Source organism: Podarcis vaucheri, assembly GCF_965113315.1.
Source record: "Podarcis vaucheri genome assembly, chromosome: 4".
Lineage (NCBI taxonomy): Eukaryota > Metazoa > Chordata > Lepidosauria > Squamata > Lacertidae > Podarcis > Podarcis vaucheri.
Window position 1 is genome coordinate 3,130,584 of NC_138762.1, and position 27,071 is coordinate 3,157,654.

At 47.5% G+C, this 27,071-nt stretch overlaps 2 protein-coding genes and 1 long non-coding RNA gene across 3 annotated transcripts in view; 1 reads left to right on the forward strand and 2 right to left on the reverse strand.

Annotated features, from left to right (window-relative positions):
- Nucleotides 1–27,071, forward strand: part of LOC309530282 (uncharacterized protein) — a 487,095-nt gene that overhangs the window by 445,160 nt on the left and 14,864 nt on the right. Inside the window, exons 2-6 of the mRNA XM_082218997.1 lie at nucleotides 1,000–1,492; nucleotides 1,695–1,776; nucleotides 2,835–2,917; nucleotides 6,267–6,393; nucleotides 9,017–11,201. Coding sequence (XP_082075123.1) covers nucleotides 1,091–1,492; nucleotides 1,695–1,776; nucleotides 2,835–2,917; nucleotides 6,267–6,393; nucleotides 9,017–11,201 — 2,879 coding nt within the window. The 5' untranslated portion in view covers nucleotides 1,000–1,090. The remainder of the gene's footprint in view (nucleotides 1–999; nucleotides 1,493–1,694; nucleotides 1,777–2,834; nucleotides 2,918–6,266; nucleotides 6,394–9,016; nucleotides 11,202–27,071) is intronic.
- LOC309530352 (uncharacterized protein) overlaps nucleotides 1–27,071 on the reverse strand; it is a 302,362-nt gene that overhangs the window by 67,926 nt on the left and 207,365 nt on the right. The window lies entirely within an intron of this gene.
- On the reverse strand, nucleotides 11,713–14,953 carry LOC309530665. Its single transcript, XR_014218826.1, has 2 exons — nucleotides 14,541–14,953; nucleotides 11,713–13,608 (listed from the first exon to the last, which is right to left on the reverse strand). It is a non-coding gene; the product is annotated as an uncharacterized lncRNA (long non-coding RNA).

Below are 27,071 nucleotides of genomic sequence, written 5' to 3' on the forward strand. Positions count from 1 at the left end.
GGTCTTGAAAGACCTACATTGGCTCCAAGTACCTTTCCGAGCACAATTCAAAGTGTTGGTGCTGACCTTTAAAGCCCTAAATGGCCTCTGTCCAGTATATCTGAAGGAGCGTCTCCTCCCCCATCGTTCTGCCCGGACACTGAGGTCCAGCTCCGAGGGCCTTCTGGCGGTTCCCTCACTGCAAGAGGCCAAGTTACAGGGAACAAGGCAGAGGGCCTTCTCGGTAGTGGCGCCCGCCCTGTGGAACGCCCTCCCATCAGATGTCAAAGCGATAAACAACTACCTGACATTCAGGAGACATCTGAAGGCAGCCCTGTTCAGGGAAGTTTTTAATATGTGACATTTTAGTGTATCTTTCATCTTTGTTGGAAGCCGCCCAGAGTGGCTGGGGAAACCCAGCCAGATGGGCGGGGTACAAATAATAAATTATTATTATTACTAATACTAAATTACCCACCTAAATTTCAAGGGAGGTGTCTTTGGCCACATCCACTTGGCCCTCAGGGGTTGGCCAGATACATTCCTGGCCCTCGGAGCAAAGAAAAAGGGACCCCACCCCAGGAGTCTGTCTGGAGAGCGGCAGAGAGTCCAAGTGCAAGAAAAGGAGACAGAAGCAGGGGAGTGGGGGTGGGGGGAGAACAACTCCTGAGGACCCCCAGGTGAGGACCCCCACTAGAGCCAAGCATCCATTATTCACAAGATGCAAATGACTCTCTTGTCTGTCAGTTCTGACTTCATGCATTGACTGGAAGGCAGCAGAAACCAGACTGATTCACCTCACATTAATCCGTTCAGTTGCCTCCACATTTTGCATTGCTAGAAGGCTAGAGACATATTTCTTCTCCTACTCTTCTTTCCCCCCAAAAAGATAGCTCATGGACTGGAATGCGGTGCAGTCCAGCCCTAGTTCCCAGCAAGACGCATCCATGCTTGCTCAGGGAATCTTTTTCTTCTACTGACCTACAAATTCTGTAACAGAACAATGTATTTGCTTTGTAGGATTTGCTAGAGGTTTTCATTAAGACGGACAGAACTTGGCAGAAGACCAAAGGGTTCCTTCCGATCTCTCACAGGCTTCCTGAGAGCACAGATGGATGAGCAAGACTCAGCTGGCCCTGGAACAGGAAGAGGCCATGTCATCCAACCTGGGAGCAGTGGGGGATTCTGGGAAAACCCAGTGCAGAAGATCTTGGGTGAGGAGGACGCCCTCCGCTCAGAGGTGCAGAGCCAGCAGTTGAGGCAGTTCTGCTTCCAGGAGGACAAAGGACCCCGAGAGGTTTGCAGCCGACTCTACCAACTTTGCCACCAGTGGCTGAAGCCCGAAAGGCACACGAAAGCTGAGATGCTGGACCTGGTGATCTTGGAGCAGTTCCTGGCTGTCCTTCCACCAGAGATGGAGAGCTGGGTGAGGGACTGTGGAGCGGAGACCAGTTCCCAGGCGGTGGCCCTGGCCGAAGGTTTCCTCCTGAGTCAGGCAGAGGAGAAAAAGCAGGTGAGAGAGACTTTCCTTTGGATACTCAAAAGGGGCTCCAAACAGGATGGAGAACATCCCATAATGCTCTACTGTTGGCCCATCCGTTTTCTGGGAAGGCATCCATGGAATGAGATCTCACACCCTGAATGTTTTTGTCTTTGTCATTCTTTTACTAATATTTCTCCCCATTCTCTGTTTTGAATCCTTATTTCTTTTTCAGGGAACGGATCTCTTTGCAGAAATGGACCTGGATTCCTGTGAGGCAGAGAGGCCTCCGTTGGACACCAGAGAGCGGCCACTGGGTAAGGAGGAAGGTGGTGTTTCTCTGTTTGGTCTCATTCTGTTGGTTTTCCAACTCATCTGAGGGTTCTTTGTCACGGCTAAAAATTGGCAGCTGTTTCTTTAATGCTTAAAAAGCTGGGTCAGCATGAGTCAGCGGCCTGCACCGGGTTGTATATATAAAGTGAGAAATGTTAGTTTGGTTTGGGTTGGTTGGTTGGTGAAAGCTGGTAGTGTTGATGGGTGTACAGTTGGTCAGTCGCTTTTGTGTACAGTTGAAATAAAAAAATTCCTTCCAGTAGCACCTTAAAGACCAACTAAGTTAGTTCTTGGTATTATTTTGACTATGGCAGACCAACATGGCTACCTATCTGTTTGTGTACAGTTGGTCAGTCACTTTTGCAGAAAGGCTTTTAAGAATAAAAGCAGAAAGTACTCTGCAAGGATACTCTTCTTGTGGACTCTTTTATGCCAACAAGGGTCCGAGGACCAGGCTGAGGCAACAAAGGGAGGTCAGAACATTTATTTATTTTTACAAACACTGACAGGTTATGGGCCCAGTGTTTCTGAGCTTGTGCAGAGTGCAAAACGACTGACAGCATTTGAGCAGGGAGCTGGTGAGTCCTGGTGGTGTATGGAGCCAGTTGGTGGCAAGCTGTAACTGTCTGCAGTGACGCTGGGGCAGCTAGGATCTGAGGATCAGGAAAGCACTCAGCGTCGGCTACTGGAACAGTCTGAACTCCTAGAGGACCACAATAGGTGACTCACAGAGCAGCTACACCAGTACTCTGCAAGGATACTCTTCTCGGGGACTCTTTTATGCCAACAGAACCTTTTTTTTTTTTTTTTACAAACACTGATATTCTTTTCATCTTCTTTTGCGGGGAGACAGTTGGGAACAAGGGTGCAGAGGAGGGGAGATGGGTTTTTGCACATCTATCATATGAAATGGGCACAAACCTCCAAATGCTTTCAGCAGGTAAGGCTTTCTGAAAGGCCCATCTGTAGTTAGAGATGCCCTGTTTCCCCTGTGAGAGAAGCAGGCACTCCTGGCGTCCTGTTTACATTTTCTCTCTTGCAGGTGACAGAATGATGCCAGCAAAACCTCCCGATCCGCCTTTTCATGGGGGCAGAAGGGAAGCAGCGGCTGTGGAACCAGATCAGGTCAGGGGAAGCTGCCTTGTGGGGACAGAGGCCGAGGGATGGAGCAATGTCATGGACTGCTTTGGCACAGAGGAATGGTGGGAGGAAGCAGCTGGGGAGCCAGGAAGGGAAGATGGCTCAGAGCCCAAGGAGTGGAGGTGGAGGAAAGATGAGCGGTCAGAGGGGCAAGAGGGAGAAGCCTGGGAAGAGGAGGTGTCAGAAGCTGAAGGGGAAACAGGGATTAGTGAGCTGGGAGACTCTGAGGCAGAATGCAGTCCAGAATCAGAGGCAGAAGAGGAAGGAAGCGAGTGGGAGGAGGGAGGTCGAGAGGCTGAGGTGAGTCAGGAGAAGGAGGAGCCATCGGTGGCTCCCTCTCCTTCTGCCAGAAGCCACCCTCCCTGCTTGTCTCTCAGAGCCAGGAAACCCCCTGCGTTGCAGGAATCTCTGCTAGATTATGCAAACTGACAGACCCTCTGGGAATGAGCTGCTGTTCTCATGAGGCCCGAAACTCAGCCAAGTCTGTGAATATCGTGTTCTTGCTAAGAAAGTGTGAACTCCAGCTGTGTACTGTGGGATTTCCTACCCATAGAACTCTGACATTAGCCTTCTGAATTTTGCCAGTAGGATTCATCTGTAGTTGCAGTTTTCATGGAATCCTGGAGTTGAAAGGGACCCCAAGGGTCATCAAGTCCAACCCCCTGCGTTGCTAGATCATCCAAGACAGAGGGCCATCCAAAATTGTTGTGGTTGTTTAGTTGTTTAGTCGTGTCCGACTCTTCGTGACCCCATGGACCAGAGCACGCCAGGCACTCCTGTCTTCCACTGCCTCCCACAGTTTGGTCAGACTCATGTTTGTAGCTTCGAGAACACTGTCCAACCATCTCATTCTCTGTCGTCCCCTTCTCCTTGTGCCCTCCATCTTTCCCAACAACAGGGTCTTTTCCAGGGAGTCTTCTCTTCTCATGAGGTGGCCAAAGTATTGGAGCCTCAACTTCACAATCTGTCCTTCCGGTGAGCACTCAGGGCTGATTTCCTTAAGAATGGAGAGGTTTGATCTTCTTGCAGTCCATGGGACTCTCAAGAGTCTCCTCCAGCACCATAACTCAAAAGCATCAATTCTTTGGCGATCAGCCTTCTTTATGGTCCGGCTCTCACTTCCATACATCACTACTGGGAAGACCGTGGCTTTAACTATACGGACCTTTGTTGGTAAGGTGATGTCTCTGCTTTTTAAGATGCTGTCTAGGTATGCCATCACCTTTCTCCCAAGGGGCAGGCGTCTTTTAATTTTGTGACTGCTGTCACCATCTGCAGTGATCATGGAGCCCAAGAAAGTAAAAGCTCTTACTGCTTCCATTTCTTCCCCTTCTATTTGCCAGGAGGTGATGGGACCAGTGGCCATGATATTCGCTTTTCTGATGTTGACCTTCAGACCATATTTTGTGCTCTCCTCTTTCACCCTCATTAAAAGGTTCTTTAATTCCTCCTCACTTTCTGCTATCAAGGTTGTGTCATCTGTATATCTGAGGTTGTTGATATTTCTTCCGGCGATCTTAATTCCGGCTTGGGATTCATCCAGCCCAGCCTTTCGCATGATGAATTCTGCATATAAGTTAAATAAGCAGGGGGACAATATACAGCCTTGTCGTACTCCTTTCCCAATTTTGAACCAATCAGTTGTTCCATATCCAGTTCTAACTGTAGATGAGGTGATCAGGCACTCCCATTTCTTTAAGAACTTGCCATAGTTTGCTGTGGTCGACACAGTCAAAGGCTTTTGCATAGTCAATGAAGCAGAAGTAGATGTCTTTCTGGAACTCTCTAGCTTTCTCCATAATCCAGCGCATGTTTGCAATTTGGTCTCTGGTTCCTCTGCCTCTTCTAAATCCAGGTTGCACTTCTGGGAGTTCTCGGTCCACATACTGATTAAGCCTGCCTTGTAGAATTTTAAGCATAACCTTGCTAGCGTGTGAGTGCTAGCGAGTGCAATTGTGTGGTAGTTGGAGCATTCTTTGGCACTGCCCTTCTTTGGGATTGCGATGTAGACTGATCTTCTCTAATCCTCTGGCCACTGCTGAGTTTTCCAAATTTGCTGGCATATGGAGCGTAGCACCTTAACAGCAACATCTTTTAAAAATTTAAATAGTTCAGCTGGAATATCATCACTTCCACTGGCCTTGTTATTAGCAGTGCTTTCTAAGGCCCATTTGACTTCACTCTCCAGGATGTCTGGCTCAAGGTCAGCAACCACACTACCTGGGATATACGAGACATCCATTTCTTTCTGGTATAGTTCCTCTGTGTATTCTTGCCACCTCTTCTTGATGTCTTCTGCTTCTGATAGGTCCTTTCCACTTTTGTCTTTTATTATGGAAATCTTTGTACAAAATGTTTCTTTCATATCTCCAGCTTTCTTGAACAGATCTCTGGTTTTTCCCATTCTATTGTTTTCCTCTATTTCTTTGCCTTGCTCGTTTAAGAAGGCCTTCTTGTTTCTCCTTGCTATTCTTTGGAAATCTGCATTCAGTTTCCTGTATCTTTCACTATCTCCCTCGCATTTTGCTTGCCTTCTCTCCCCCGCTATTTGTAAGGCCTCGTTGGAGAGCCACTTTGCTTTCTTGTATTTCCTTTTTATTGGGATAGTTTTAGTTGCTGCCTCTTGTATAATGTTACGAGCCTCCATCCATAGTTCTTCAGGCACTCTATCCACCAAATCTAAATCCTTAAACCTGTTCCTCACTTCCACTATGTATTCATAAGGGATTTGGGATTTGATTTAGATTGTATCTTACCGGCCCAGTGGTTTTTCCTACTTTCTAGACTGATCACTGAATGCAAAAATTGGTTTCTAAGCAGTGGACAAATGAGAACAAATAGTGGCCTGGATTCACCTAACCAGCGCCATCCGCTGGAAAATGGAGCCTGCCCCCCATTCCTCCCCTCCCCCTCTCCATGCCCCCATGAACCCCTTGAATTTGGCCCTAGGGCATTGGGAGGGAACCTCCCCAGAACAGCTCACGAGGAGAGGAGAAAGTGGATCCTTCCATCGGGGAAACTGGAATGCTTGCGTAGGCAGAATGACTTGAAAACCACAAGTTGGAGTGCCACCTATTTGCACAAAGACGGATACCCATAATTAAAAGGCAGAATAAAATAAGCATCCATAAATAAAATGTGCAGCTAGCAATCCTATTGAAACAACACCGCAACCCAGCCAGATGGGCGGGGTATAAATAATAAATTATTATTATTATTATTATTATTATTATTATTATTATTATTATTATTTACAGGAAGGAAACAACAGAGCATTGTGTAGCAGATCATATTTCTGCTGTCTCAGAGGAGGACATTTCCCTTTTTCTTTTAGGGTCCAGTCTGCTTGGAAGATGTCACCATTCGTTTCACGGACGAGGAGTGGGCGTTCCTGGATCCTGACCAGAGAGCTCTGCATAAGGACGTCATGGAGGAGACTCGTGGGATCGTGGCCTCTCTTGGTAAGGCTCCCTGTGGGATCATCATATCAGCCTGTAAATTCAAAACATACCTCTATGGAACCAACCTCATCTATTTTCACAGAGCTCAACAGTGCCCCCTATAACACCTGGGAACCTAACACCCCCACAATAAACAGTAACTTACCGTTTTTTCTTTGAACAATCTTCCTCAAATTATTCCTTTTTCTACCACGATCAGGCTGGTCTGAACTGCCCAGGCCATCTTTAATGTCAGCTTCAGAATTGTTAGGAAAGATAAGTTGTGAGCTTTAGAGCTTACAGGGTTAACAGCTCAGAGTGTCCTGCATCTGGGGAGGAGCTTTCTCAACATCCAGGAAAGCTCTTTCTTCGTTCTTTCTGACTTTCGTTTTCTGCTGAGACCAGGAAGACGCAACGTCTGCATCTTCCGATGGTTTATCTTGCTGTACATACAATAAAGCTTTCTAATTTAGAGGAACAGCAGTGTATTGGACTCTGAGTTCTGCAAGCTCACACACACAAGCAGCACTCGCTGTGCCGCTCTGCTACAAGTCCAGGAAATGTGGAGCTTCAGGTTTTCTGTTTTTGTTTTTGCTCCTGTCAGTCTTGGGTTGACCAAAGAAACGACTGACAATGGAGATGGAGGGGATGCCATGGTTGGGCCAAACAAAATTCATCCCAGAGAAGAGCTAGACTTATTGAATCTCAGGTAGTAGTAGCAGTGATGATGATTATGATGATGATGAAGATGGTTTACAAACTTAATCTTTTCCAGAACAGGACTGTTCTTAAATCAATGTAACACTGTAGTAATAGTAATATTTTTTATTTATACCCTGCCCATTTGGCTGGGTTGCCCAAGCCACTCCAACACTTCCAACACATATATAAACATGAAACATAAATAATAGTCTGATCCCATATAAATAGAACATTAACTTTAAAGTGAACTTCTCCTAGTGGCCAAAATTGTGGAAACCTTTTCTGAAAAGTGTATTTCTGAGGTTTGATGGCTCATAACACCACTTTTGTGTGGAGTAATACCATAAAATTATATATCAATGAAGGATAATCTAATGAAGAATGTAATGAAAGAACTTTTATGAAGGAGTATTTATTAGAACAGCAGTCCTAACCATTGGCAACCTTTAGCTTTAATTACGGCCTTACAATGCCTTCCCATGATATGAACCAAGTTTTTAGTACTGCAGCTGTAATAAAGTGAAACCAAGATTAAATTATTGCCTCTGTTAATTGGACTTTATTGCTGGGTTGCTTCTGACTAACAAGTTTCTTTAGTCGGCTCCATAGATTTCTGATTGGGTTAAAGTTCTGATTGGGTTAAAGTTTGGGCTATTCCCAGGCCATTCCGGCAGTGAAATATCTTTATCTTGAAAGCACCTTTTGCACACAGCAGCAACATGACATGGAGCGGAATCCTGTTGAAGTATAAAATAGAATATATGTGTGTGTGTGTGTGTGTGTGTGTGTGTGTGTGTGTGTGTGTAATGTTTCCAAGGGGTTGCTCAAGAGCAATCAGGCAAATATCTCCCTGCTTAGCTGTGAAGCCTTGCTTTTGCTGCCAAAATAAACCTTATCCATCCGGAGCGCCACTCTCCCGTGGCTGACTCAGTCGTTGGCAGAATCCGTGAGTGGGCGGTTCCTAAACTTTCCCCAGCAAAGCAGCTTCTTGACTCCCAGTCTGCACCTCCCCTCTCTGCGCGGATGCTTTCTGCGCAAGGAGGGTGTGGGTAACAGAGGACCCCTCTCCTCCCCACTCTGCCCAGGCAAGTTGTCCTGGCACTGTCTTGCCTCTTCCGACTCCTGCAGCGCCGCTCCACTGGAGGCGTGTTTATTCTGCTCTGTTGAAGAGGAGCTGCTTCCCATGATCCCTGGAGGCTCTCTGTAATCCATTCGGCTTTTCCTCTCTCCCTCCTGAACCGAGGGCAGTTCCCATGCCATGTCATCTTGTATACACCCAGATGATTTTCTTCTGTCATGTAGGGACAGTCTCTCCACTCGTCCATCGTCACTTGCCTTTGTGCACCTTTCCCTGCCTTTACCGGTCTGATTTTATAGTGACTAAGTCTCCTGATACCTCTTCAAAAATATATAATGGCCAGCTCTGGTTAAGTTTTTCCTTATCTTTCATCAGTTTCTTCATAACTGTAGCATTGTTCATTAAACAGTACAATTTTACATCGCTTTCTGGATGACCAGTCAACTCTTTGTGCCATTTCTATAATTTTATTATGTTTTACAAGAACACAAAAAAACCAACCACAAAAAGACACACAGTCAACCTAAGCAAGTTGTGCTTCCTTTTTCTGGTTATTTGGCTATAACATTAGATAGAATATGGGTAAATGAACAATTTCCGTTGATACATAATTGTATGATATTACTCCAAAAGAAGCAGTATTATGAGCCATCAAACCTCTGAAATACACTTTTCTGCAAAAGTCTTCCACAATTTTGGCCACTAATCTATAGCAAACAAAGCAGCAGTCAACAACTCAACAAAATCTGATAATAAATATGTTGGATATTGACAAACAACAAAGGTAAGAAACACACACTGAACTCCCTTAATTTCTTCTCCATTTGTCCTTGAGGCTCTAATCCCTTTTTGTCTCCATTGCAGTTTATGATGAAATCAAGAACAAAGGTGACCACGATAAAATCCCCAGAGAGGAAAAGCCATGTGAAAATTTGGAGTGTGGAGAAACCTGCAGTCAGCGCTCCCATTCCACTTCCCATCAACAAAATATCCTTGGAAAGAAACTCTATCAGTGTGTGGAATGTGGAAAGAGCTTCAGTTCGAGCTCGGATCTCACTAGGCATCAGAGAATTCATACAGGGGAGAAACCCTATCAGTTTGCGGAATGTGGAAAGAGCTTCAGTAAGAGCTCCAAACTCACTTCCCATCAAAGAATTCATACTGGAGAGAAACCCTATCAGTGTGTGGAATGTGGAAAGAGCTTCACTTATAGCTCCAAACTCACTTCCCATCAAAGAATTCATACTGGGGAGAAACCCTATCAGTGTGTGGAATGTGGAAAGAGCTTCAGGAAGAGCTCCTCTCTCATTTCCCATCAAAGAATTCATACTGGGGAGAAACCCTATCAGTGTGTGGAATGTGGAAAGAGCTTCACTGAAAGCTCCACTCTCACTTCGCATCAAAGAATTCATACTGGGGAGAAACCCTATCAGTGTGTGGAATGTGGAAAGAGCTTCACTGATAGCTCTAATCTTACTTCCCATCAGAGAATTCATACAGGGGAGAAACCCTATCAGTGTGTGGAATGTGGAAAGAGCTTCAGTCAGAGCTCCAATCTCACTTTGCATCAAAGAATTCATACTGGGGAGAAACCCTATCAGTGTGTGGAATGTGGAAAGAGCTTCAGGAAGAAGGACCAACTCACTTCGCATCAAAGAATTCATACTGGGGAGAAACCCTATCAGTGTGTGGAATGTGGAAAGAGCTTCACTGAAAGATCCAATCTCACTTCCCATCAAAGAATTCATACAGGGGAGAAACCCTATCAGTGTGTGGAATGTGGAAAGAGCTTCCGTCACAGCCACAGTCTCACTTTGCATCAAAGAATTCATACTGGGGAGAAACCCTATCAGTGTGTGGAATGTGGAAAGAGCTTCAGTAAGAGCTCCAAACTCACTTCCCATCAAAGAATTCATACAGGGGAGAAACCCTATCAGTGTGTGGAATGTGGAAAGGGCTTCAGTCAAAGCTACAGTCTCATTTTCCATCAGAGAATTCATACAGGGGAGAAACCCTATCAGTGTGTGGAATGTGGAAAGAGCTTCAGTCAGAGCTCCCATCTCACTTACCATCAGAGAATTCATACAGGGGAGAAACCCTATCAGTGTGTGGAATGTGGAAAGAGCTTCAGTATGAACTCGGATCTCACTAAGCATCAGAGAATTCATTCAGGGGAGAAACCCTATCAGTGTGTGGAATGTGGAAAGAGCTTCAGTAAGAGCTCCCATCTCACTTCGCATCAAAGAATTCATACTGGGGAGAAACCCTATCAGTGTGTGGAATGTGGAAAGAGCTTCAGTCAGAGCTCCAATCTCACTAAGCATCAAAGAATTCATACAGGGGAGAAACCCTATCAGTGTGTGGAATGCGGAAAGAGCTTCATTCATAGCTCCAAACTCACTTCCCATCAAAGAATTCATACTGGGGAGAAACCCTATCAGTGTGTTGAATGTGGAAAAAGCTTCACTGATAGCTCCTCTCTCACTTCCCATAGAAGAATTCATACAGGGGAGAAACCCTATCAGTGTGTGGAATGTGGAAAGAGCTTCAGTCACAGCCACAATCTCACTTCCCATCAAAGAATTCATACTGGGGAGAAACCCTATCAGTGTGTGGAATGTGGAAAGAGCTTCAGTCAGAGTGCTGATCTCACTTCCCATCAAAGAATTCATACAGGGGAGAAACCCTATCAGTGTGTGGAATGTGGAAAGAGCTTCAGTCAGAGTGCTGATCTCACTTCCCATCAAAGAATTCATACAGGGGAGAAACCCTATCAGTGTGTGGAATGTGGAAAGAGCTTCACTGAAAACTGCAATCTCACTTCGCATCAAAGAATTCATACAGGGGAGAAACCCTATCAGTGTGTGGAATGTGGAAAGAGCTTCACTCATAGGTCCGATCTCACTTCCCATCAAAGAATTCATACAGGGGAGAAACCCTATCAGTGTGTGGAATGTGGAAAGAGGTTCAGTCACAGCCACAATCTCACTTCCCATCAAAGAATTCATACAGGGGAGAAACCCTATCAGTGTGTGGAATGTGGAAAGAGGTTCAGGAAGAGCTTCTGTCTCACTTTGCATCAAAGAATTCATACTGGGGAGAAACCCTATCAGTGTGTGGAATGTGGAAAGAGCTTCACTGAAAGCTCCAATCTCACTTCGCATCAAAGAATTCATACTGGGGAGAAACCCTATCAGTGTGTGGAATGTGGAAAGAGCTTCACTCACAGCCCCAATCTCACTTCCCATCAAAGAATTCATACAGGGGAGAAAACATATTAGTGTGTGGAATGTGGAAAGAGCTTCTGGAGGAGCTCCAATCTCACTTTCCATCAAAGAATTTATACAAAGGTCGGAAAAACCATTAAACATCTTTAGGAACCAGACAAATCTCCACCTTTGGCTGATTAACATCGGTTTTGTGTTTTTATCTTGTGTTTTTATGTTGTAACATTCCTGAGACCTGTGGCTGTAGGGACTAGGCACCAACTCTTAAAGCCCATGGGGTCTATGTCCCCCAATAAAATATTTGAGGGGGCCACACCCCAGGGTTTCCCCCCCCCAAACACAACCTTTTATTCTTCCACAACTTGCCGTACAATTTCTCTTTGAATTTTCCCTCTATAAATAAATAAATAAATAAATAAATAATGTACAAAGGTCACAAGAAAATCAAAATACAAGAAAATACAAAAGTGGACAGGTCCCATATTTGCAGGCCAATCACAAAAGTTGCTTTGAAGCAGGGTTTCCCAAACTTTGGTTCCCAGCAGCTCCTGGACTACAGTTTCCGTTATCCCTTCCCATTAGTCCTGCTAGCTAGGGATGATGGGAGTTGTAGTCCAAAAACAGCTGGAGGCCCATGTTTGCTCTAAAGGGAAGGTAGGCTGGCCCTGTGACACCCTCTGCTGGCTAAATGAAATTTATAGATCACAAAACTGAAGTTTATCGGCACTTGAACCTCTAAGGAGCTTCTAGGTGTTTTCTGCACCACCTAGAGTACCCACAGAATTGTGGCTTCTACTGACAACACACATAGGAGAACAAATGAAAGACAAACACAATGGACAGGAAAAAACCTTGAAAAGATGATACCAAATGGACACAGGTAGGGGAGATGGAATGCTAGAAGTGTTCTCTGGGGCAAGGGGAGCTGCTGGAAATTGAACTACGGGCTCAAAATATTACTTTTTTTAAAAAATCACTGCCATTATAGGCATTGCCATTCAAATGATGTGCATGTATCATGTGATTGATTGTGCAAGGAGGGCCTTACCTGGCCTCCCACCAATATTTTATTCAAGTCAGCATCACGGCTTGAGAAGTTCAGGATGTCTGAATGCAGGGGTCAGGACACCCATGGAGACACGTTATGTGAAAGATAGTCAGCAAGTAGAATGCGCTGAGTTCAAAAATGCTGAGATTTTTCAGTCAGCTCTGGGTTGGCTGTTGTATCTGTCCAAGTGGAGGAGACCGGACATTGCTTTTGCTACCAATCTGCTCAGCAGGGAAGCTACAAACCCAAGTGTGAGTGTCTGGAATGGTATTTCTGTCTCAAGCTGTCAGCTAAAGGTGACGCCAAGCTGATGTGCAGGACAGATAGCAATTAGGCGAATCTGGCTAACAGGAAGTCCGTATCTGGGATGGTGGTAAGGTTTGGGGACTCTTTGGTTGGGTGGAAGTCCCGGTGTGCTGGTCCCGGGGGTTAATCAAGAGGCAAGGTCTAAGTCCAGTTTGTGGTCGATGAAGCAATATGAAGGCAGTCCCTTAAAGTTGAAGCTGTGTGCAGGGCAGGGTTCAGGCAGGGACTGACAACTACCAAGGTTGCTCCCGCAACTTGGGACTGGGGCTGGCTGCCTTTTATATGTCCTGAGGCATAGGGCGGCCCTGATCCTCAAAAGACTCGCCTCTCCTGGCCAGGAGGCGAGCACTCTTCCTGCAGGAACTTAGTTCCCTCTGCCTCTCTGCCCTAAGCCTCTGAAGCTCAGGAGAGGCTGGAGGGTTACTGGATCCAGAGGCAACCCCAGCTTCCTCTGACGGGGCTGAGAGTGGAGCACCTGCAGGCAATGGGTCCTCCATCACCTCAGGAGCCAGAGCAGACTCAGCTGGTGCCTGCACCTGAGGATCCAGCACAGGTGAGGACCCTTCAGGCTCATGCCCCAGCCCCGGCTCAGCTGGTTCTGGAGGCGGGGAATCCTGTGCAGGTTGGGATCCCTCAGGTTCATCATCTGAATCCGAATCCCAGGCCATCACACCCGGAAGCAAAGTCTCATTGCGCTTTCCTTTACTGAAGCTGAATTCAGTGTGCTGTCTGAGCTTTGCAGGGAATAGGAATTCTATGTTTGTTTGGTTCCAGAAATCTGCAGGTATTGTTGTTTGCCCATCACGGTGTGGGAGGACAATCAACCCTGTCTGAAGTTGGCAGAGTCTGGGCAGTTTAAGGCCAGAACCAAACACCTAGACCAGTGTTTCCCAACCGGTGTTCCGCGGCACACAAGTGTGCCGTGAGATGTTGCCTGGTGTGCCGTGAGATGTTGCCTGGAGGGAGGCGGGCGAGGGCGTTTGCTTCCCGGAGGACTTGTGGGAAGCCGCCCCTTCCCTGGGCGACGCGCCGCCTCGCGACTCTGGAGTCAGTCCCGAGGGCTCTCGGAGGGACTCGCGAGCGACGGCGCGGCGGCTCCGGGGCGCGCTCAGCCGGGCCGCCGCGCGCCCCCACTGCAGCTGCCCGGCGTGGAGCGCGACGCGGAGCCGGCCGGGCTTGGAGGCGCCCAGGTAGGGCCGAGCCGGGCGGGGGTGGGGAGGTCTCGGTCTGCTGCGGGCACAGGAGGGCGAGCGGGAGAGGGGGAGCCGTCGGGTCTCCTGGAGGGAAGCGAGGCGGCGGCTGAGGGGGATGCAGCCCCGTCCCCAGCAACAGGCGCTCCTCGAAGTGAGGCCAGAAGTCGGGGCTCGGACAGGGCCTGGAAGCAGCGGCTCCGGCTCTTGGGAGCGGAGAAGGGGACTTCGAAAGCGGCCTGGAGGAGAAAAGCCCCGAAGCAGCGAGAGCGGGGAGCGTGCTGCCTTGTCCAGGCCTCCTCGCTTTGTGCCGTCCGCTGCCGGGAGCAGGACACGGGGGCTCCTCGTTCGCATGCTTTCCCGGGTGATCGGTGAGGGTTAGGGTTAGGGTTAGGGTCCCTCAGTCCCTCGCTTTGCTGCCTCCTCCCCCCCCACCCCCAAAGCTTGGAGGTTCCCCAGCAAGGGGGAGGGAAAAAAATTGAAAACTTTCACTTTCGTGCGTCCCTCCCGGCGTGACGCTGCGCGCTGACGTCACGGGGCTGTAATGGTGGTGTGCCGCGAGATTTTTTTCATCAAACAAGTGTGCCTTTGCCCAAAAAAGGTTGGGAAACACTGACCTAGACATCCGTTTCCAGAATGTGTGTCAGAGTATCCAGTTAGGCTTGGGGAGATTGCAGTACTGTCCAAGCCAGAAGAACCTGGCAGATGGGGACATGAAACCTTTGAGCTTTCAGCATCATGGGGAGTTCTGTAAAGGTCTGTGTTTGGGGTAAGTGGTGAAACTTACGAGCCCCCAGCAGTGCAGGACGAGAGGGGGTGTGATGGGGAATCAGAGCTTATAGGCTTAACAGCTCAGAACCCATCGTCCTGCCTGTTCTGGGGAGGAGCTGTCTCCAACTTCTGGAGAAGCTGTTTCTTTGTTCTGTCTGACTTTCGCTTTTGCTGCCGGGCAAGGAAGCAAGATGACTGCTGTCTCAGATGGTTTGTTTATTTTTACTGTTCTGCTGTAAATAAAGCTGCTAGTTTAGAACAACAGCATCTGGACTCTTTATCTTCTGCAAGCTTATACACTAAGCGGCTTGCGCTGTGCACACTGCTACAAGTCCAGAAAGCTGAATGGAACACAGGGAAGTGTGCCAGACTCCACAACACTTTGCACCTCCAAGGAGTCTTCACCCAACTGGTGGATCAGACCCTTCTTGATGTAAATATGGTGAACCAGTTCCATCTTCCACAAAGGTTTGCCTTAGTCTTTGTACTGGAACAGCTAGTGACCACATCTGCGCAGATCATCCTGGTGTTTGGACTCTGCCCAAACTTTTCACAGGAAAAACTTTCCACTGCTTCAAACACAGCAGTGCCACCTGCTGGTTGCAGTGATGGTTGGGATGACGTGGCAGCCAACTCCCCTAGCTCCTCCTGCTTTGGAGATTTCACCCCCTGAACAGGAAACACCCCCCTCGTGCTCTCTTCCTCCAAAAGCCTCCCTTTTGTGGAGCTTTCGGTTTCAGGAACACATCCCTGCATGGTCTGGGATAGTTACAGATAGGTAGCCGTGTTGGTCTGCCATAGTCAAAATAAAAAAATTCCTTCCTGTAGCACCTTAAAGACCAACTAAGTTAGTTCTTGGTATAAGCTTTTGTGTGCATGCACACTTCTTCAGATACACTGAAATAGAAGTTGCCAGATCCTTCTATATAGTGAGAAGGTGGGGAGGGGTATTACTCAGAAGGGTGGTGGGAATCGGAGATTGGCAGATAGCTGAGATGAGCCTGTTGACGACTCTTAACGACTGTAATAGGTCTTACAGGAAAAGGCAAGGGGTGAGAAGGTGATGTGTTAACAAAGCTAAACCTGATGGGTGCTAACCCTGTAGACACACCAATGACAACAGGTTATCAGGTAGATGACACTGAAGGAGCATTTTCTGACACTACACTGTACAGAAGTGTGCTAGGCAAACTAAATTTCATTGCCAGATGTTCAAGACGTGACATTGCAGTTAGCTGTAACTTGCTAAGCAGACAAGTCAACAATCCTACTGTTAAGGATTGGAAAGCTCTGAAACACATAGCACACTATTTGAAAGGCACTATGCATTACAGACTGACATTTAACAATCAGAAATCTGGTGGTCTTGAGATATTTGCTGATACGAGTTTTGGAAATGACACTGCAGACGGGAAAAGCACATCTGGAGTTTGCTATATGTACAACCAGGGTCTGATCGTGCATGAAGCAAACAACAGTAGTTTAAGTTCTTGTGAAGCTGAACTGAATGCATTGTTTTATTCACTTGTGGATTGTTGCTCTCTGCTTTCATAAAGAGAGGATGTCTTTTCTGTTCTGCATAGTTTGGAAATAAAACTCTTTATAATGTAGCCAAACCTCGCGTCTCTTCCCTGTGCTGGGAACCCTGCTGGATAGAATGTGCTTGAGGCCTTATCAAAGGCTCAGGTCACTAAACACGTCGGAGGCGATTTCAAAGGCTCAGCTCGGAGGAAGATGAGGCCTTATCGGCTTGGCCGAACGGAGATTCTGACAAAGATTCACAAAATGTTTAGGGGTCTGCGTACCCCCAGGAAAAAAGTACTGGATCTAGCCATCTTTCTTTTTTCTTTTACAAACATTTTATTGGTTTTGAATGAATCATAGAATTATAGAGTTGAAAGGGACCCCAAGGGACATCTAGTCCAGCCCTCTGAATGCAAGAAACTCAGCTAAAGCATTCATGACAGAATGAACCACGCAGATCACAAACACAATAACAACAGCTATGTAGAAGTGTCCATTACTGTTCGAGTAGGAACCAAGACGGGTGACCAGTGGAATGAATAAATGTTTACTCCCAGCATCTAGTGCTTAAACCAAAGGGAAGTACAATCTCCATATTGATGCACTGGAGTGGGGGTGGGGAGACTGCCTGTCTAAAGGAAGGAAGAAGAAGAAGAAGAAGAAGAAGAAGAAGAAGAAGAAGAAGAAGAAGAAGAAGAAGAATAGTAGTAGTAGTAGTAGTAGTAGTAGTTTGGATTTGATATCCCGCTTTATCACTTTCCTAAGGAGTCTCAAAGCTGCTCACAATCTCCTTTCCCTTCCTCCCCCACCACAAACACTCTGTAAGTTGAGTGAGGCTGAGAGACTTCAGAGAAGTGTGAGTAGCCCAAGGTCACCCAGCAGCTGCAGGTGGAGGAGCGGGGAAGCGAACCCGGTTCACCAGATTACGAGTCCACCGCTCTTAACCACTACACCACGCTGGCTGATGTTGTTTCATTCCCCCTCTTTTTTTGTTAGAGTGTATATTAATTTCCCAATAAAAAACCTCCAACTAACATATCAAATCATAATCCAATAAAAATAAAAAACTAAAATAAAAAAGATCAAATTGTCTTCCGAATTGTAATTTTGATTTTACGACTTCCCATAGCCTGAACCTCGAAGCATATCCAAATCTCAGTCCTGCTTCTCATTTCATTCCCCTTCTAACAACTCTGCTGTGTTGTGTCAAATGTCCATACAGATTTATATGCCATCTTTGAGCAATCCTGCCTGCAGTTGTTGGTCCACCCTGAAGCTCGAAATGCCTCATGGAATCAGAATCATAGAGCTGGAAGGAAACCCCAGGGGTAACCCAGCCCAACCTCATGCATTGTTGGAATCGCTGCTGAACAATCCCTGGTGGGTGGTCCTCCGACCTCTGTTTAAAAATCTCCACCGAAGGAGAGTCCACCACCTTCTGAAGGAGTCTGTTCCCCCATCAAACTGCTCTTACTGTCAGAAAGTTCCTCCAAATCTTTAGTTGGAATCTTCTTTCATGCCATTTGAATCCAACTCTCTGGAGAAGCAGGATATAAACTTGCTCCATCTTCCATGTGACAGCCATTCAGATAGTTTAATATGGCTATCATATCCTCTTTTCCAGGTTAAACATACCAAATTGCCTCAGCCATTCCTCATAAGGCTTGATTGTTCTCCTGTTATATACATTCCAGAGTTAGACAAAAAAGATTCATACACTTTCTGATAATGAAGTCCCTCCTGCTTCCATAAAATATTGCCTATAAATGATCATACCTGAGCTATCTGGAGTCAGTCATACTGAGGACCCCTCAACTGGATTCACAAAGGTTATTATAAGATGGGTCAGCACCACTCAATAAGGTCCTGAACATAGAACAACCCCCTGGATGTCCACCCCTTGTACTGGAGATATTTGTTTTGATCATGAAAATCCAGAAATGGAATTAGTGGAGATTTCTGAGGACCTACAGTATTCCTCCATCTCTTCCATGTTTCTCAGGTTGCACACAGAAATGACATATTTATATTGCTCTGTATGTAATACTGTAATAGACTGCTTTAACAAATGATGGTCAAGTTTCTTTCCTAATTTTAATCATATCTCTGGCCTAATAAAATCTGGAACTTTTGATGTCATGTTATTCTGGGTTTCCAGTCCTGAAAAAGCAGGGATTTATTCAGTGGTGGTGACCCTTTTTCTACATCCCAATCCCAAAGAAAGGCAGTGCCAAAGAATGCTCCAACTACCGCACAATTGCACTCATTTCACACGCTAGCAAGGTTATGCTTAAAATTCTACAAGGAAGGCTCAAGCAGTATGTGGACCGAGAACTCCCAGAAGTGCAAGCTGGATTTAGAAGAGGCAGAGGAACCAGAGACCAAATTGCAAACATGCGCTGGATAATGGAGAAAGCTAGAGAGTTCCAGAAAGACATCTACTTCTGCTTCATTGACTATGCAAAAGCCTTTGACTGTGTTGACCACAGCAAACTATGGCAAGTTCTTAAAGAAATGGGAGTGCCTGATCACCTCATCTGTCTCCTGAGAAATCTCTATGTGGGACAAGAAGCTACAGTTAGAACTGGATATGGAACAACTGATTGGTTCCAAATTGGGAAAGGAGTACGGCAAGGCTGTATATTGTCTCCCTGCTTATTTAACTTATATGCAGAATTCATCATGCGAAAGGCTGGGCTGGATGAATCCCAAGCCGGAATTAAGATTGCCGGAAGAAATATCAACAACCTCAGATATGCAGATGACACAACCTTGATGGCAGAAAGTGAAGAGGAATTAAAGGACCTTTTAATGAGGGTGAAAGAGGAGAGCGCAAAATATGGTCTGAAGCTCAACATCAAAAAAACGAAGATCATGGCCACTGGGCCCATCACCTCCTGGCAAATAGAAGGGGAAGAAATGGAGGCAGTGAGAGATTTTACTTTCTTGGGCTCCATGATCAGTGCAGATGGTGACAGCAGTCACGAAATTAAAAGACGCCTGCTCCTTGGGAGAAAGGCGATGGCAAACCTAGACAACATCTTAAAAAGCAGAGACATCACCTTGCCAACAAAGGTCCGTATAGTAAAAACCATGGTTTTCCCAGTAGTGATGTATGGAAGTGAGAGCTGGACCATAAAGAAGGCTGATCGCCGAAGAATTGATGCTTTTGAATTATGGTGCTGGAGGAGACTCTTGAGAGTCCCATGGACTGCAAGAAGATCAAACCTCTCCATTCTGAAGGAAATCAGCCCTGAGCGCTCACTGGAAGGACAGATCGTGAAGCTGAGGCTCCAATACTTTGGCCACCTCATGAGAAGAGAAGACTCCCTGGAAAAGACCCTGATGTTGGGAAAGATGGAGGGCACAAGGAGAAGGGGACGACAGAGAATGAGATGGTTGGATGGTGTTCTTGAAGCCACCAGCATGAGTTTGATCAAACTGCGGGAGGCAGTGGAGGACAGAAGTGCCTGGCGTGCTCTGGTCCATGGGGTCACGAAGAGTCGGACACGACTAAACGACTAAACAACAACAACAACAAATGATGGTCAAGTTTCTTTCCTAATTTTAATCATATCTCTGGCCTAATAAAATCTGGAACTTTTGATGTCATGTTATTCTGGGTTTCCAGTCCTGAAAAAGCAGGGATTTATTCAGTGGTGGTGACCCTTTTTCAGCCTCAGGGTCATGTTTTCTTATCAAAAGCTTTCTGGGAGCCACATCCCAGAGGTGGGTGTGGCAAAATGGGTGTGGTCAGACATATACCCCTCTTCATCCAGGCAACCAAGAACAGTTGTCATAGTTCCAAGACAGATGGCAGCTGTGCAAAGTCACTTGGGGAGAGTGCAGAATGGGGCCAATGAGGGAAGTGGCCTGGGCAGGGTCCTGAGGGCAAGACAGAGCTGCCAGGAGGCCTGTACAGTGGTACCTCTGGTTATGAACGCTTCTGGTTACAAACGCTTCTGGTTACGAACTCCGCTAACCCTGAAGTAGCTGCTTCTGGTTGTGAACTTTGCCCCAGGATGTGAATGGAAATTGTGCACAGGAGGCGTGTGCGCAGTGGGAGGTTCCATTAGCGAAAGCGTGCCTCGGGATAAGAGGCTTTAGAACGGACCTCCGGAACGAATTAAGTTCGTAACCAGAGGTACCACTGTATTGAGTTTCCAGATATGAGGTTGGGGGGGGGGGAATTCTCCTTGTGGTTTCAAGAACGGAGCCTCATACTAAATCCCCAATCAGTAGGACTTCATTCAGTAATGCATTACATTTCCATTAGGACACAGACTATACAGCATAGGCAAAGTATGCATAATCTTAGCTGTTCATCCTTTACCCAACCACTTTCTGCCTCGTCTGCACTTCACCATCTCTCATCAAGCCATAATTCATGAAAAACACTTACCCAACCCATTTGATTTTAGTATCTGTGTCAGAACCCTCCTTGTACCTTATCTGGAGTTGTTTTTCTCTTTAACAATCAGCCATTAATTTCCCCTTTAACTGGTTTTTACTAGTCTTGTGGTCAGTTCCCATTCCTGTGTATGTTACGCTGGCCTCACTTATTAATGGGCCTAAGCTGGGTCTTTTTTCCAGCCAGAACTTGCTGGAACTCAGTTCTGGCCCCTCTTGGGTGGGTGCCATTGCCATCCTAAGAAAACGAGGGAGGTATTCTGAAACTTATTTTTTCTAGAAAAATAGCAGAAAAATAGCACTGGACCTAACAGTTACCCTACCTCAGTTCCCCATTCTTAAAAAAAATAAAAATCTGACCATTTATATTCATCAAGGCATACAGGTATCACACTGTTTTATTCTCTGCCTACCAACCCACCTATCTGGTATTCCTGCTCTGCCCATCACAGGATTCTCTGTGAATTCCCTCTGGCTGTGAAGCTGTTGTCTCTTTCAAGCTACCTTCTGTTCCACTCTTCCCAAGTCTGCTGGAGATGTAGAATGATAGACAATCCTAAGCCTGGAGGTGGGATTGGGGTCCGCTCTCCACAGTCCCCCTGACTCTGTAACCTTGGAAGAGATGCTCCAGGTCTGGGCAGTTTGGATGCCATGGGAATTGGGATGGAACAAAGCTCTTTCTACAGTGAAACAACCCCCGAGATGTCCACCCTAGCGCTTCCACAGAAACACTATACATTTTATTTATATCCCGCCCTCCCCAGCCGAAGCCGGGCTCAGGGTGGCTAACAACAATAAAACAGTACAACAGTACAACACAACACAACACAACACAACACTCTAAAATCATTCATTATAAAATTCAACCAGAGTGTTGTAGCAGGAGATTCCCCCCCCCTCATGACATCGTGTTGCACAAGCACCGTCTCTCCACCCCCGCGCCACTGCCTCTCATAGGATGATCCCGACGGGAACCCCTTCGACTTTCATCGAGATGGAACCCCAAGGAGCCACGCGCGACCCGGATCTTAGGTATGGCACATCAGACTTTTACTAAGCTTGTGCGGAGAAAAGGATTGCGCGGTGTCCTCCCTCGCAATCTTATCTCCGAAGGGGGGAACTGTAGCAGGAGATCCCCCCCCCCTTCATGACATCGTGTTGCACAAGCACCACACACACGCACACACCATTCCCCAAGCCTGGAGATGTCCCTTCTAGAGGGGCATCACCCCAAAGAGCGATAGCCTTCTGTAAATAAGGAAGCGCTAACCCCTTTATTTTCTATGAATTTTCTTACAATGCTCCACTTCGCCCTATCCTTATCATGAGTAGACCGGCCGCCCAAACTCTGGGTCAGTAGGCTGCCGTTTCAGCCAATCAGCGTTACCGAACAGCGTCTCAGGGTCAGGGGCCAGTCTGGGCCAAAACGGCCCTCAGCTGCCCCCACCACAGAGTCCCTGGCTCTCGTCTATATTATTGCACTTTATGTGTTGTTTATGTGCAAGATAAACATTTGATATTGTGATAAGACTATATAGAAGAGTATTGTTTATTTGACTGCACACCCAGTTACGTCTTGTGTGTTTGTCCATTCCAGGAACAGCATTCCTGACCCAGATTTTCACAGGAAGTCCCTCAGATGATTCCCCTTTCAAACAGAATAGGATTTATTTATTTTGAACTTTGCTTGGTTCCTCCTTGGCAGCCAGTGCAATGGTTTCAGCAGGTCTAGAACTCAGGACCCGCTGCCTTGAGGGACACCTAAGAGCAGTTGGGCAGGGAAAGGTCTCCCTTGGGAGGTGGTGGACTCTCCTTCCTTGGAGGTTTCTCAGCAGAGATCGGAGGGCCATCTGCCATGGATGCTTTAGCTGAGCATTCCTGCCTTGCTGGGGGTTGGACTAGATGACCCTGGGATCCCCTCCTATCTCTCCACTCCTGAATTCTAGGAGGAGCTTCCTTGCCTCCTGCAAAGCCCTTTTCCCTGCAAGCTCTTCCTCTGGTTTCTGGCCAAGGGAGGGAGATGCTCAGAGTCCAGCCAAGAGCCTCACCCCCCAAAGGATATCTGGGCATTGGCGTAGCCAAATAACAAATAATAAGAATATGAGGTTCTGCCAAGCGAGAGAAGGCTGAGCTGGAGGGACTCGGCTTGGCAAGGGTTAAAGGGAACCGAGCTGCCTTCCTAGAGAGGACAGGAAGCAGGGGGGGGCAAGTCCTCCAGAGCCAAGGCCCCTCCCTCCCCAGTCCTTTCCTGCAAGGAAGGGGGGGGGTGTTGCTTTGTGTCTCTGCTGCAAGGGCTGCCTCGCTCTCCCCTCCTGGGATCTGGTGAGTCTCCTCTCTCTCTGGGATCTGGTGGGGGTCCCAGGGCTGCAGCAGGGGAGGGGGCCTGGGGGGGGCTGATCTGCTCCTGCAAGGGGGGGGGGACCCCAAGTCAGGGAGGGGGAGAGGGTCCTGCCAGGGAGGGGCCAGGTCTGCCACGCTCTCTTTCCTGCAGATCAGAGGGTCCCAAACTCATTTGACCCTCCGCCCCCCCCTTTCAGAAAAGATCTCCCTTCTTTAAACAAAGGAGTCCCTGGGACTTTAACTCTGTGTGACGTCGCTCAGCCTCATTGCACAACAGAGGAAACATCTGCAAATGGTTTTGCAAAGCTGGACGAGGAGGTGAACTAGCCCCCCCCAAAAAAAAAGGTGGGAGAGAAAGGCCAGGAATAAAGAGAGGGATCCCAGCCCAGAGTCTGGATGCTGCATTGGGGACCAGTTTCCCAGTCGTCTCCCAGGGCAGCTCCCCACGGAGGCCACTGCAGCAATCCCCTCGCACCCAGAGCAGGGCATCCCAGGACCACATCCTCTCTCTCCCAAAGGGATTGTTGCTGGAAAACCAGCCGGAAATGGGCGCTGCTACTCACTGAGCCTCCAGGGACCTTGGCATCAATGTCTCTCTGTGTTAAGCTGTCTAACAGAATACTAATACTAAATTACCCTCCTAAATTTCAAGGGAGCTGTCTTTGGCCTCATCCACTTGGCCCTCAGGGGTTGGCGAGATACCTACCTGGCCCTCAGAGCAAAGAAAAAGGGACCCCACCCCAGGAGTCTGTCTTGAGAGTGGCAGAGTCCAAGTGCAAGAAAAGGAGACAGAAGCAGAGGAGTGGGGGTGGGGGGAGAACAACTCCTGAGGACCCCCGTGTGAGGACCCCCACTAGAGTCAAGCATCCATTTTTCACAAGATACAAATGACTCCCTTGTCAGTCACTTCTGACTTCATGCATTGACTGGTAGGCAGGAGCAACAAGGCTGATTCATCTCCCAGAAATCCCTTCAGTTGCCTCCACATTTTGCATTGCTAGAAGGCTAGAGACATATTTCTTCTCTTCTTACTCCTCTTTACTCCCCAAAAGATAGCTAATGGTTTGGGCTGTGGTGCAATCCTACCCTGGTTCCCAGCAAGACTTATCCATGCTTCCTCAAGGAACCTTTTTCTTATCCTGATATTGTACAACTTTTGTAACAGAACAATGTATTTGCTTTGTAGGATTTGCTAGAGGTTTTCATTAAGACGGACAGAACTTGGCAGAAGACCAAAGGGTTCCTTCCGATCGCTCAGAGGCTTCCTGAGAGCACAGATGGATGAGCGAGACTCAGCTGGCCCTGGAGCAGGAAGAGGACATGTCATCCAACCTGGGAGCAGTGGGGGATTCTGGGAAAACTCTGGGCAGAAGATCCTGGGTGAGGAGGACACCCTCCGCTCAGAAGTTCAGAGCCAGCAGTTGAGGCAGTTCTGCTGCCAGGAGGCCAAAGGACCCCGAGAGGTTTGCAGCCGACTCTACCACCTTGACCATCAGTGGCTGAAGCCAGAAAGGCACACGAAAGCTGAGATGCTGGACCTGGTGATCTTGGAGCAGTTCCTGGCTGTCCTTCCACCGGAGATGGAGAGCTGGGTGAGGGAATGCGGAGCGGAGACCAGTTCCCAGGCGGTGGCCCTGACCGAAGGTTTCCTCCTGAGTCAGGCAGAGGAGAGAAAGCAGGTGAGAGAGACTTTCCTCTGGATACTCCCAAGGGGCTCCAAACAGGATTGAGAACATCCCATAATGCTCTACTGTTGGCCCATCTGTTTTATGGGAAGGCATCCATGGAATGAGATGTAACACCTTGAATGTTTTTGTCTTTGTCATTCTTTTACTAATATTTCTCCCCATTCTCTGTTTTGAATCCTTGTTTCTTTTTCAGGGAAAGGTTCTCTTTGCAGAAATGGACCTGGATTCCTGTGAGGCAGAGAGGCCTTCGTTGGACACCAGAGAGAGGCCACTGGGTAAGGGGGAAGGTGGTGTTTCTCTGTTTGGTCTCATTCTGTTGGTTTTACAACTCATCAGAGGGTTCTTTGTCACGGCTAAAAATTGGCAGCTGTTTCTTTAATGCTTAAAAAGCTGGGTCAGCATGAGTCAGCGGCCTGCACCGGGTTGTATATATAGAGTGAGAAATGTTAGTTTGGTTTGGGTTGGTTGGTTGGTGAAAGCTGGTAGTGCTGATGTGTGTGTGAGCTTTTGACCAGCTTCAGCCCATCTGAAGCTGATACAGGCTTTTCTTATCTTGAGCCAAAGCAGAGTAGTCCACACAGCAGAAGGATAAGCAGTATGTGCCACATTCTCAACTTTATTTCCACTCTATGCTGAGAGAATACAAACATGCATCTTGCCTCTGTGAGAGCAGAGAAGCAACCTGTCTCTCTAACAAAGAAACCGAGAGAACAGTGAAAAACAGCAAACCAGTGTACGTCACATCCGGTCTCCCATTCCTGTGGGAATCCAACAGTAACTTGGAGTGTGGAATGCAAAACAATGTCTTGTGACATACATTCGCTGCTCAGTGAGGAAGCAGAAACCAACAGTGTGTACAGTTGGTCAGTCGCTTTTGTGTACAGTTGGTCAGTCGCTTTTGCAGAAAGGCTTTTAAGAATAAAAGCAGAAAGTACTCTGCAAGGATACTCTTCTTGTGGACTCTTTTATGCCAACAAGGGTCCGAGGACCAGGCTGAGGCAACAAAGGGAGGTCAGAACATTTATTTTTTTTACACAGACTGACAGGTTATGGGTCCAGTGTTTCTGAGCTTGTGCAGAGTGCAAAACGACTGACAGCATCTGAGCAGGGAGCTGGTGAGTCCTGGTGGTGTATGGAGCCAGTTGGTGGCAAGCTGTAACTGTCTGCAGTGACGCTGGGGCAGCTAGGATCTGAGGATCAGGAAAGCACTCAGCATCGGCTACTGGAACAGTCTGAACTCCTAGAGGACCACAATAGGTGACTCACAGAGCAGCTACACCAGTACTCTGCAAGGATACTCTTCTCGTGTACTCTTTTATGCCAACAGAACCTTTTTTTTTTTTTATCCAAACACTGATATTCTTTTCATCTTCTTTTGCGGGGAGACAGTTGGGAACAAGGGTCCAGAGGAGGGGAGATAATAATAATAATAATAATTTATTATTTGTACCCCGCCCATCTGGCTGGGTTTCCCCAGCCACTCTGGGCGGCTTCCACAAAAACCAAAATACACTAAAATATCATACATTAAAAGCTTCCCTGAATAGGGCCGCCTTAAGATGTCTTCTGAACGTCAGGTAGTTGTCCATCACCTTGACATCTGATGGGAGGGCATTCCACAGGGCGTGCGCCACCACCGAAAAGGCCCTCTGCCTGGTTCCCTGTAGCTTCGCTTCTCGCAATGAGGGAACCGCCGGAAGGCGCTGGACCTCAGTGTCCGGGCAGAACGATGGGGATGGAGACGCTCCTTCAGGTATACTGGGCCGAAGCCGTTTAGGGCTTTAAAGGTCAACACCAGCACTTTGAATTGTGCTCGGAAACGTACTGGGAGCCAATGTAGGTCTTTCAAGACCGGTGTTATGTGGTCTCGGCGGCCGCCCCCAGTCACCAGTCTAGCTGCCGCATTCTGGATTAGCTGTAGTTTCCGAGTCACCTTCAAAGGTAGCCCCACGTAGAGCGCATTGCAGTAGTCCAAGCGGGAGATAACTAGAGCATGCACCACTCTGGCCAGACAGTCCGCGGGCAGGTAGGGTCTCAGCCTGCGTACCAGGTGGAGTTGGTAGACAGCTGCCCTGGATACAGAATTGACCTGCGCCTCCATGGACAGCTGTGAGTCCAAAATGACTCCCAGGCTACGCACCTGGTCCTTCAGGGGCACAGTTACCCTATTCAGGACCAGGGAGTCCTCCACACCAGCCCGCTCCCTGTCACCCAAAAACAGTACTTCTGTCTTGTCAGGATTCAACTTCAATCCATTAGCTGCCATCCATCCTCCAATCGCCTCCAGACACTCACACAGGACCTTCACCGCCTTCACTGGTTCTGATTTGAAAGAAAGGTAGAGCTGGGTATCATCTGCATATTGATGGACACCCAGTCCAAACCCCCTGATGATCTCTCCCAGCGGCTTCATAT